Source organism: Piliocolobus tephrosceles, chromosome 7 (assembly GCF_002776525.5).
Source record: "Piliocolobus tephrosceles isolate RC106 chromosome 7, ASM277652v3, whole genome shotgun sequence".
Lineage (NCBI taxonomy): Eukaryota > Metazoa > Chordata > Mammalia > Primates > Cercopithecidae > Piliocolobus > Piliocolobus tephrosceles.
In genome coordinates, this window is record NC_045440.1 from 68,378,338 (window position 1) to 68,390,817 (window position 12,480).

General features: G+C 43.3%; 1 protein-coding gene across 3 annotated transcripts in view; it reads right to left on the minus strand.

Moving 5' to 3' along the window:
• ARFGEF1 (ADP ribosylation factor guanine nucleotide exchange factor 1) overlaps window positions 1-1,582 on the minus strand; it is a 146,300-nt gene extending 144,718 nt beyond the window's left edge. The window contains exons 1-2 of one of the 3 annotated variants that reach the window (XM_023222299.2): window positions 1,300-1,582; window positions 954-1,126 (exon numbers count right to left, since the gene is read on the minus strand). In XM_023222299.2, coding sequence (XP_023078067.1) covers window positions 954-1,077 — 124 coding nt within the window. In that variant the 5' untranslated portion in view covers window positions 1,078-1,126; window positions 1,300-1,582. Of the gene's footprint in view, window positions 1-953 lie in introns of all 3 variants that reach the window. The other 2 variants (XM_023222300.1, XM_023222298.2) reach the window with 2 other exon arrangements.
• Window positions 1,583-12,480: the final 10,898 nt, after the last annotated feature.

Consider the following 12,480-nt stretch of genomic DNA (forward strand, 5'->3'; position numbering starts at 1 on the left):
AAATGTTTTGGTCTCTCAAACGATTTCATCTTTGATGGATGCAATAGATCTAACAATGTTCCCCCTTTAACAATTCCTTATCTGCCTAACCTCATAGGGAGGAGGTATTGTTTAGATTTTCCCGGCTTCATTACACTAGATCTCTTCCATCTGAACTATAAATCACAATTCAAGCTTGAGAGCAGCTGCCACTGTCCAGACATGTGGCTAGTGGGTGTCATTGTCTTTTTCATTTTCCTCATTTCAAACCCTCCCTTCCCTTGCCACCTAAAGCCATTTTATCTAAAGGTTCTTTGCTTCCCTGCTTTCACGCCGCCACCCCCACCCCTTAACCACCGGACTTGTTCTTCCAGGTCAGCCCAGTCAGATACAATATTACTCTATGTTTTTCCTGTGGCGGAGGCGGAGAGATGTCAGAACGGGCTGCACCTCTTGCGAACCCCTCCTCAAGACTGTCAACAAGGACACAACTTCAGCAGCCTATCTCCCCAAAGTACCTCGCTAAACGAAAAAGTTATTGTTAATTATGATATGGAACCTTTCCCACGCCCAATCTTGACATACCGGCCCCACCTCAATTTCCAAGCTAATAAACAACAGCTCATCTTCTGCTTCATCACAAAGGGTGGTATCCAGTCCGCACCTCACGGACCACCAACAAAATCCTCACTCTGAAGTCGATCCCTCAAACCCAGGTGCCCCGCAATCCTAAACCCGGCCGCGTTTCCCGAGCCCAGCTCACTGCCCTTCCTCCTCTACCCTGCCTCTGCCCCACATCCAGCCGAGTTCCTGTCAACTCCAGACAGGGAGCAGATGGCTCCGCGAGGGCTCCCCGAGGTCAGAAGCGCCGGCCTCGGGCAAGCCCCGGGCGACCCCAGCCCCCCCACGGGTGCCCCCCTTGTCCCCCCGCCCCACAACAAGCACCCCATCCCCCGGGCCTCCTCCCCACTCACCTAACGCCACCTCGCAAGCTTTGCGCAGCTGGGAGTGATGAGCCTTCTTCACTTCCTTGTCGGCCAGTATCTTCTCCAGGGCCCGGGTCAGGAACATGTTCTTCGTCTTCTTCCCCTCATACATGGACGCAGAGAAGGAGGCAGCGGCTCGTCCGACCCGCGGCTCCCAGCGGCTGGAGGGGAGGAGGAGGAGAAGGAGGAAGAGAAGAGAGAAAGGAGAGGGGGTGGAGGTGGGGGAGTGGAGGCGTGGAGGGCAGCGGCAGGATCAGGAAAGGGCGGGCGAGCGGGACCAGCCGCGGTGCCGGCGAGGGGCGCCGAGGTCCTCGCCGCGCCCGAGAAGCCGTACCTCGAGGGCCGCGCCCGTCGGGCCTCAGCTTCTCCCGGCCCGGGGGTCGCGTCCCGGCCGCCCCTCTCACTCGTCCCTCCGGCCCTGGCGGCGGTAAGGGAGCCCGGCCTGGGCGGCTGTCTGCCGGCAACTGAGGGACTAGGTGGCGGCGGCTCTCACAGGCACCGCGAGAGGAGGGCTACCCTGGCTACTGTGGGGATTAGCACCCGCCGCGGCCGCGAACTGGCCTCCATCACCGCCGACCTGTCCCGGCCGCCATGTTGGGAGGAAACGACGCGTCACGCAGCGGCCGAACGGCTGCAGAGGAGGAAGCGGCGGCGGCGGCGGCGGCGCTGCCTGCCCAGAGCTGCCGCGGCGCCGGGAGGCTGGGGGCGGAGGGCGGCGCGGAAGGAGCGGCCCGAGCCGCAGCGCTACGGCGGCCCGGCGGGGCCTCCAGCGTTCGCCTGCAGGGCGGCGTGGGGCGTGGCGGGCCTCTGGTGGCGCCGCGCCCAGCACTTCGGGCTCTTGGCTGCGGCCGAGTTGCGGGACCAGAGATCCCCCCCAACTCGGCACCCCTGCTCCTGCCGAATGAACAGGACTTCTGGCTACTCTGCATCGGCTTCTCTAACTTTCTGATGGGGGTGCAATCCTTTGCATTCCAGGGGTCACAGGAACACCCGCATCGCCCGTTCTCAGCCACACTGGGTCTCCGCCTGCATCACTGGACTCTAAAATTTCCTCCTTCCCCGGTGCTCGGAAGTGCTATCCAGGACTGTGCTCTCCGACTACCTCAGGGAGGATTCTGTTTTGGGAAAAGTAAGCCAAAACCTATTGATAAGGGTTCTAAAATGTTTCACTTTTTTCTCTCTCTGTCGGATGAATCGGTCAACTGTAGACTTCAGGTCCCTTCTGAATCGACTCAGTTAAGGTGAATGGTTGTGAATGAGGTCCCTTAGAACCCTGTGTTTCTGTGCCTTTAATACTAAGATTTAGTCCAGGGCATGTAAACAAGTTTAGAATGGAAAAGCTTTAAGTACAAACAGATTAACACACGTGACCATGTGTTTGCATTAGTCTGAGTGTAGAACTCACATTTCTGCAGTATTTAATTTCTACAGTTTCCTTCTGAGCAGAAAAAGAATACCATAAAAATATATGCAAACATTTTATATGGTGATCTAGGGTCACGTCTCCGAGTTCTAAGCTACTGTGGCTCCATCCACACAGGTTCCCTAGTATTTACTATGCATCTGTCACTGTTCTGTTCTTTTACGTTGCCTAACTGTAGGCTTGTCCTAACACAACCATCCAAACCTAAGGAAGGAGAAACTTAAGTGACTTTGTGAACTTAGTGAAGTGACTGGATTTGGGAAGGCTAAAACCCAGAGGAAATAAAATGGAAAACTTGAAGGTGACAAATTAAAGTGGAAAAATAGATTAATTTTTTTAAACTTTATTGTCCTGAGAACAAATCTATAAATTAATTTTATTTTAGAGACTATCTCTAGATTACTGGAAATAAAGGATTCATTATACTCTTAGATCAGGTATAATGCTGATTTCTGTGTATACGTTAATAAACTTTTTTAGAACAAGTTCCATTTCTTTTATTTTTTTACTTCCCTTCTTTCACAGGTGTTGATCCATTTCTAATTCATCTTTGTTTCTTCATAATGGAGTGTTGTGCCAGGTACTGTTGAGGGTACTAGCTGATCACCAAACCCATTTACTCTTCTTTCTTAGCATAGAATTGCATTGTCCAGGCTCACTTGAAGTTAGGTGTAGCCATCCAGACTTAATCTATTGTTAAAAAAACAAGAAACTCCCACAATCTTTAATGCTCTTTCCCTTCTTTTTTTTTTTCTTCTGGTAGAGATGGCATCTCACCATGTTGAACTCCTGGCCTCAAGCGATCCTCCTGCCTCAGCCTCCCAGTGCTGAGAATAAAGACATAAGCCACCATGCTCAGCCTCTCTTTTCCCTTCTATGGCCACATGCTGAAGATGGCAGAACCACAAGTTAGGAGTCTTAGTTCCTGAATTGGAACTCTTGGAGAAGAACCATCTACACATTAGGAATACCTATTTTGGACTTTACATGAACGAAGCAGACTCTTCAGTTACGTTTAGCTGTCAGCTTTATTGTAACAACATACTTGGGATTCATTGATGAACAAGACAAGCTGGCACCTGTAGTCCAAGCACTTTGGGAGGCTAAGGCAAGAGAATGACTTGAGGCCAGGAGTTCCAGATGAAACTGGGCAACATAGCAAGACGCTGTCTCTACAAAAAACAGAAAAATTAGCCAGGCATGGTGGCATCCACCTGTAGTTGCAGCTGCTCAGGAGACTGAGGTGGAAGGATCGCTTGAGCTCAGGAGTTCAAGGCTGCAGTGAACTATGAGATGATAGTGCCACAGCATTCATAATCATCTCATCTGCTTGCTTTGGTTGCGTGTTTCTCTCATAATTGCAGGGACCTCATCTCTGTCTATTCACTTCTATGTGCCCGTCATCTATTATATTGCTGGCATAGAGAAGGCGTTTGCTATAAACTTACAGAAACTTGGATAAATGAAAGGCACCACGCTAAGACAAGCATGATACCTGCTCTTTTGAACCTTACAGTATAGAGCAGGGAAAAGATATTAAGTCAGTAGTGAATATACAATTACAAATCTGTTAAGTATGATTAAAGAATAGAGTGCTGTGAGGGAATCTACTTTGGATTATAGATTCACGGGTGGCTTCCCTGAAGAAGTAACATTTAAATTGAGACCTGAGAGAAGAGTAGACATTAGCCAAACTAAGTCATGAAGAACTTCCCAGGCAAAGTCTCTTGGGGTAGGGGGAAGCTTGGCAAGTTTCAGGAAACAAAACAAGGCAGTGTGGCTGAAAGTTAGGATCAAGGGGAATGGTGCCAGTCAGGATGAAGAGGGAGATAGGAACCAGATCATTCAGAATCTTGTAGGCCATGTTAGGGGGTTGCAATTTCATCCTAATAGCAATGGAAATTCATTGAAAGGTTTTAAAAGTAGGGGATAAAGTGATCCAATTGGTGATTTAAAAATAATCCCTCTGTTACATGGAGAATGGATTGGAGGGGGACAAGTGAGGATGTGGCAAAACATTAAGGAATTTATTACAACAGTGCAGGATGGCTTGGTCGGGTCCAGGGCCACCAAGCTACGTTGTGGAGATCACGCCCTGCACAAGGGAGCAAGTGTGGCTGAAATCCAGCCCCACTATCTGCCCAAAAGAAGAGGCTTCTTTCTCTAATTTGCATAAAGGTTAGCCCAGAAATGACAGTGGTGGCATGGAGATGGAGCAAAGTAGACAGATTTGGGATATACTTTGGTGGCAGAATAAATCGGACTTAGTTAACTGGAGTGCAGGTTAGAGGGAGAAAGAGGTCACAAATGCATACCAGGTTTCTGCTGGGAACCAGTGAACAGTTGGAAACGCCATTTGTAGAGATAGGCTAGACGGAAGATTTGAAGGTAAAGTGCAGTTATCAGTTTCAGAAGAATAAACTCCTCTGAGATATGACCTAACCCTCCCAGAAGGAATGATTTGCATCTTCCTTTGAGAGGACAACTCATCCTCTTCCCTTGCTGGGCTTACCCAAAAGGTGGTGGTGCTTGAGGGTGGAGTGGAGTAGGAGTAGTCTTAGGAGATGGGCACTCCTATCCACTTGAAACTCAAGATATTAACTCAGATCTATAGCAAAAATAGAGTAAGACTCTAGAATAAAGCTGATGCTCTTGGATATTTTCTTTCTTTCTTTTTTTTTTTTTTTTTTTTTGAGACAAGGTCTGGCTCTGTCACCCAGACTGGAGTGCAGTGGCGCGATCTCGGCTCACTGCAACCTCCACCTCCCGGGTTCACACCATTCTCCTGCCTCAGCCTCTCAAGTAGCTGGGACTACAGGCGCCTGCCACCACGCCCGGCTTATTTTTTGTATTTTTAGTAGAAACGGGGTTTCACTGTGTTCGCCAGGATGGTCTCGATCTCCTGACCTTGTGATCCACCCGCCTCGGCCTCCCAAAGTGCTGGGATTACAGGCTGAGCCACCGCGCCTGGCCTATTTTCAATCTTTTATTGACAGGTACACAGGGCGTGGCAACGGAGATTTTTACATGAAATTATGAGTACAAGCCAGGCACGGTGGCTCACTCCTGTAAACCCAGCACTTTGGGAGGCTGAGGCAGGTGAATCACCTGAGGTCAGGAGTTCAAGACCAGCCTGGCCAACATGTTGAAACCCCGTCTCTAATAAAAATACAAAATTAGGCAGGCGTGGTGGCGGGTGCCTGTAATCCCAGCTACTCAGGAGGCTGCGGTAGGAGAATCGCTTGAACCCGGGAGGCAGAGGTTGCAGTGAGCCAAGATCACACCGCTGCACTCCAGCCAGAGCAACAGAGTGAGACTCAGTCTCAATAAAAAAAACAAAAAAACAAAAAAGAAAGAAAGAAAAGAAATTATGAGTACATTCCCCTGTATATATGGTTCTTTTACTTTTTATCATTAATGTTGTTTGGTGCTAATACAGCTATTTAAATAAATCCAATCTCAGTATTCACTTGTACTTGGCTCCTTGCAGTTTTCGAAACATCCAAATTCTATTTCTGAATTTCTAAAATATCTATCCTCTAAATTTTGAAATATATTTTTCCTTTTTTTGTTTTATTTGTTGTTTCTTGTTATTATTTTGTTTTTTGAGACAGAGTCTCACTTTGTTGCCTGGGTTGGAGTGCAGTGGAGCAATCTCAGCTCACTGCAACCTCTGCCTCTGGAGTTCAAGCAATTCTCCTGCCTCAGCCTCCCGAGTAGCTGGGATTACAGGCGCCCACCACTAAACCCAGCTATATATTTTTCTTATACATAATTGCTTTCCTGAGTCCATTTTGCCTCTCAGTTTGTAATCTCGCCTTCCTGTTACCTAATTCCCCCTCATCATTTTCCCTTCCATCTGTTAGTTTGCTGCATACTGGCTGCTTTGGCTTTTCTTCTTGGATAATTTTCCCACCTGTTTCCAAAGAGTCAAATAATATCAAGCAATAAAAGACTTTGATCTGGGTTTTAGCATCTTTGTTGGTGTGCTTTATCATAGTCCTTTTAAATATAGATATACATTCAGTGGAACACAAAGATTAAAATCTGAGTAAAATTTTAATTAATGTGGAGCATATTTGATTGATGTTAAAAGCCAATATTAGTTAATATAAAAAATAGCATCATGTTTACTTGACTAAAAAAAACTATATGATGCCTCCAGTAGTCTTTCTCACATAATCTCAGAATTCTGTTAATTTTTAAAACATTCCATAATCTGACTCCTGACATTGGTAGAGGTGGAAAAAAAAATTATTTTCCCTCTACCTGTATTAAGTTAGTTCATTGACTGGGGCTCTGCAAATTAGATGGACAAAAGACAGATTAATAAAAGCAAGATTTATTAACCTCTGCGTGACACAGTTATGGGAGTTCTCGGTGATGAGTAACTCAAAAGTGTGGTGGTTAGAACTTGTTCTTACACAGCTTCTTAACAAAATAATAAATTTTTAGAAAAATCCTACAAAGGAAAGGACTTTGAGTTTCTAGCATAGCAAATTTGGGGAGGTAAATATATGAGAGAACTAGCAGAAGATGAAAGCTAGGTAATAAAATTTGTTATGTATTATTGAATCCTAAGGGTCCACAGGTGTCTCCAGTGATTAACTTCTGTCCTTCCTGGTAAAGGGGTGGGGGTGTGGGAGTGGACGGGGAGGAGACACCTTTACAAAGCCAGGATTACAGTTTGGCAAGTCTAGCTCCAGAGCCCATATTCTAAATAACTACGTCGCCTCTGTAACAGTTTAGTTTGTCTTTTATGGTAACGCCCCAGTCCCTCTTCCTCAGTTATACACATGTAGGCACTGATGTTCCAGCGCATTCCCTTCTCCAAATCACCCTCTACCTTTTATCCCCATGCAATGTACTCATATAAACACCAAGTTCATTCACACCTGTGTTCCTTTATTCGTCTTTCAGATGATCCAGAGTGCTCACTGCCACCTTTCTTTCATTTGTTCTCCCCAAAGGCTTCCCAACCTTCAAAGTCTCTTTGAAATTCCATCCTCTCCTAAAAGTTCTTTCTTCTGCCTACATTAACACTATTCTTTCCCTTCTATGTCTTACAGCATTATCTACTTCACACTTTATGCCTAACTGTCCCCAGTAGTGTTTAATTCTCTACTTTTAAGTTTTTGAAGACTAGGCATACACAAAAAGATGAGGCAGCCAACTTAGCAAAAGATGAGAAACATTGATTAAACAGAAACAATCAGTTTTGCTGAAACCACAATAATGGCATGACTAATAGAAGAAAAGCCACTCCAAAATAAATCGTCTGCTTTCTTGCTTTTCATGTAAGCTAACTTGATATTCCACTTTCACTAGTGTGCTTGTTTTTACCTCATTTATTAAGACAATAAATGGATATAATGTATCCTTAGCCAGGCGCAGTGGCTCATTCCTATAATCGCAGCACTTTGGGAGGCCCAGGCGAGCAGATCACCTGAGTTCAGGAGTTTGAAACCGAGCTGGCCAACGTGGTGAAACCCGGTCTCTGCAAAAAAAAAAAAAAAAAAATCAGCAGGGCGTGATGGCTCATGCCTGTAATCTCAACCACTTGGAAGGCTGAGGCAGGAGAATTGCTTGAACTTGGGAGGCGAAGGTTGCAGTGAGCCGAAATTGTGCCACTGCACTCCAGCCTGGGTGACAAGAGTGAAACTCAGTCTCCAAAAAAATAAAAAAGGATATAGTGTATCTTTAAACTGGGCGATTCTACTTGTTGTCCTACAGGTAAGGTATCAAGACATTGGACAGGACAGACAGAGGGAGAACATGGTGTATTAAATAATTTGATTTGGAAAGAAAAGACAGCAAATTTTTATAGAATAAGAGACTATAAAGTGGTATTTGATAAAGAGAACATTCCAAAAAGTTAGAATGTGGTTGCAAAAATAAATAAATAAATACAAATCTAGAGCCATATGGCTTTCTGAGAATTTAAAACCATCCAATGCTAATCTTTTACAGAATAATGAAATTGAAAGTATAAACTCTTAAATTTTCCTAGAATGTTTGATTTCACAATTCTCTAGCATGATGAAAGGTACTTACTTTCAATCTATAGCACTATACTCTACTCTTCTCTACACAGTTGTAATTTTTCCTGGAAAGTCACACCAATGATAGCTACTACTTATTGGATATTTACTTTGTATGAAGCTCTTGACAAGCATTAAGTCAATCCTTAATCCACAACTCAGTGATATATATATATCATATATATAAACATATGTAAACATATATATATATCAAAAATATATATATGTATTTTTTTATAGTTGAGAAGGAGAAAAGTTCAACAAGTTAATTGCCCAAAGTTACAGTGTGGCAGAACCAAATACAAATCCAAGTTTGTCATTTGCCAAAATCCATGGATGCTCTTAACCATTGTTTCATCCTATTTCTTTCTTAGTCACGTATTTCTAAATATCCTTTTGAGATGACTTCTCACCAGTATTGTGCCATAATTATTTTAAGGCAGGACCACATTATCTCTTTCTTTTGGATCTACCCTCAACAGCTAGTACACTGAAATGAATTTTAAATGTTAATGAATAAGTGGACATTAACCTTTCTAATGAGGTCAGGTTTTCCAAAAAAGTTTTAATGGGAATTTTTTATTAAAAGCCTGCCTTTTAAAGAAATTGAATTTTTAGTTTAGTTTAACACTTGGAAAAAGAAATTTCCCGGCCCAAATGGTTTCATTGCTGAATTCTATCAAACATTTAGAGAAGACATAATACCATCTCTTTCAGGAAAAAGAGAACACTTTTCAGCTTATTGTATGAGGCCAGCAAAATCAAATAAAAACAGGACAGAACTACAGATTCATATCCTTCCTGAACATAGATGCAAAGGTCCTCAACAAAATATTAGCAAATAAAAATCAGCAAAATGTTAAATGAATAATACACCACAACCAATAGAAGGTTCATGCTGGGAATGCCAGCTGGGTAACTATTAGAAAAGCAAGTAAGGGGCCGGGCACAGTGGCTCACGCCTGTAATCCCAGCACTTTGGGAGCTGAGGCAGGAGGATCACAAGGTAAAGAGATCGAGACCATCAACATGGTGAAATCCCGTCTCTACTAAAAATATAAAAATTAGCTGGGCATGGAGGCATGCACCTGTAGTCCCAGCTACTCAGGAGGCTGAGGCAGGAGAATCACTTGAACCCGAGAGGCAGAGGTTGCAGTGAGCCGAGATCATGCCACTGCACTCTAGCCTGGCAAGAGAGCAAGTTTCCGTCTCAAAAAAAAAAAGAAAAGGAAAAGCAAGTAAGGTTGTTGACCACACTAGCAGACTAAAAGAAAAACTACCTGGGCCTGGCGTGGTGGCTACGCCTGTAATCTCAGCACTTTGGGAAGCCAAGGCAGGCAGATCACAAGATCAGGAGTTCGAGACCAGCCTGACCAACAGGGTGAAACCCCATCTCTACTAAAAACACAAAAATTAGCCGGGCATGGTGGCACGTGCCTGTAATCCCAGTTACTCAGGAGGTTGAGGAAAGACAGTCACTTGAACCGAGGAGGGGGAGGTTGCAGTGAGCTGAGACTCTGTCTCAAAAAATAAAAATAAAAACGACCTGATAACGTCATTTGATGCAGAATAAGCATTTAATAAAATTTAATAGAATTTAATAAAATTCAGCATCCACTTATGCTGAAAACTCTCAGCAAACATACTCAACCTGATAAAGAATATCTTCAAAAAGACCAACTACAGGCAACATTATACTTAATGGCAAAAACTTGAATGCCGTGAATGGAAAGAAGGCAAGGATGTTTACTCTCAAGACTCCTATTCAACAGTATACTGGAAGTCCTAACCAGTGTAATCAGGCAAGGAAAAGAAAAGACACACAGGCTGGAATGGAAGAAACAAACTGTCCTTACTCAGTCAGCATAATTGTATATGTAGGAACCTACAAAACAAAAAACCTCCTAGAACTTACAATTGAGTTTAACAACTTCACAGGATACGAAGTCAGTGAATGAAAATGAATTCTATTTTTTTTTATCATCATTATACTTTAAGTTCTACGGTACATGTGCACAACGTGCAGGTTTGATACATAGGTATACACGTGCCATGTTGGTTTGCTGTACCCATCAACTCATCATTTACATTAGGTATATCTCCTAATGCTATCCCTCCCCCAGCCCCCACCCCCCGACAGGCCCTGGTGTGTGATGTTCCCCACACTGTGTCCAACTGATCTCATTGTTCAGTTCCCACCTATGAGTGAGAACATGCAATGTTTGGTTTTCTGTCCTTGTGATAGTTTGCTGAGAATGATGGTTTCCAGCTTCATCCATGTTCCTGCAAAGGACATGAACTCATCCTTTTTTATGGCTACATAGAAAAGGATGCATATGTACCACATTTTCTTAATCCAGTCTATCATTGATAGACATTTGGGTTGGTTCCAAGTCTTTGCTGTTGTGAACAGTGCCACAATAAACATACGTGTGCTTGTGTCTTTATAGTAGCATGATTTATAATCTTTTGGGTATATACCCAGTAATGGGATTGCTGGGTCAAATGGTAATTCTAGTTCTAGATCCTTGAGGAATCGCCACACTGGCTTCCACAATAGTTGAACTAATTTACACTCCCACTAACAGTGTAAAAGCGTTCCTATTTCTCCACATCCTCTCCAGCACCTGTTGTTTCCTGACTGTTTAATGATTGCCATTCTAACTGACGTGAGATGGTATCTCATTGTGGTTTTGATTTGCATTTCTCTGATGACCAGTGATAATGAGCATTTTTTCATTTGTCTGTTGGCTGCATAGATATCTTCTTTTGAGAAGTGTCTGTTTATATCCTTTGCCCACTTTTGAGGGGATCGTTTGTTTTTTTCTGTAAATTTGTTTGAGTTCTTAGTAGAGTCTGGATATTAACCCTTTGTCAGATGGGTAGATTGCAAAAATTTTCTCCCATTCTGTAGGTTGCCTGTTCACTCTGATGGTAGTTTCTTTTGCTGTGCAGAAGCTCTTTAGTTTAAGTAGATCCCATTTGTCTATTTTGGCTTTTGTGCCATTGCTTTTGGTGTTATAGTCATGAAGTCCTTGCCCATGCCGATGTCCTGAATGGTATTGCCTAGGTTTTCTTCTAGGGTTTTTATGGTTTTAGGTCTAACATTTAAGTCTTTAATCCATCTTGAATTAATTTTTGTATAAGGTGTAAGGAAGAGATTGATCCAGTTTCAGCTTTCTACATATGGCTAGTCAGTTTTCCCAGCACCATTTATTAAATAGGGAATCCTTTCCCCATTTATTGTTTTTGTCAGGTTTGTCAAAAATCAGATGGTTGTAGATGTCTGGTGTTATTTCTGAGGCTTCTGTTCTCTTCCATCGGTCTATATCTCTGTTTTGGTACCAGTACCATGCTCTTTTGGTTACTGTAGCCTTGTAGTATAGTTTGAAGTCAGGTAGCGTGATGCCTCCAGCTTTATTCTTTTTGCTTAGGATTGTCTTGGCAATGCCGGCTCTTTTTGGTTTCATATGAACTTTAAAGTAGTTTTTTCCAATTTTGTGAAGAAAGTCATTAGTAGCTTGATGGGGATGGCATTGAACCTATACATTACTTTAGGCAGTATGGTCATTTTCATGATATTGATTCTTACTATCCATGAGCATGGAATATTCTTCCATTTGTTTGTGTCCTCTTTTATTTTGTTGAGCAGTGGTTCGTAGTTCTCCCTGAAGAGGTCCTTCACATGCCTTGTAAGTTAGATTCCTAGGTATTTTATTATCTTTGTAGCAATTGTGAATGGGAGTTCACTCATGATTTGGATCTCTGTTTTTCTGTTAATGGTGTATAGGAATGCTGGTGATTTTTGCACATTGATTTTGTATCCTGAGACTTTGCCGAAGTTGCTTATCAGCTTAAGGAGATTTTGGGCTGAGACGATGAGGTTTTCTAAATATACAATCATGTTATCTGCAAACAGGGACAATTTGACTTCCTCATTTCCTAATTGAATACCTTTATTTCTTTATCTTGCATGACTGCCCTGGCCAGAACTTCCAACACTATGTCGAATAGGAGTGGTGAGACAGGGCATCTTTGTCTCGTGCCGGTT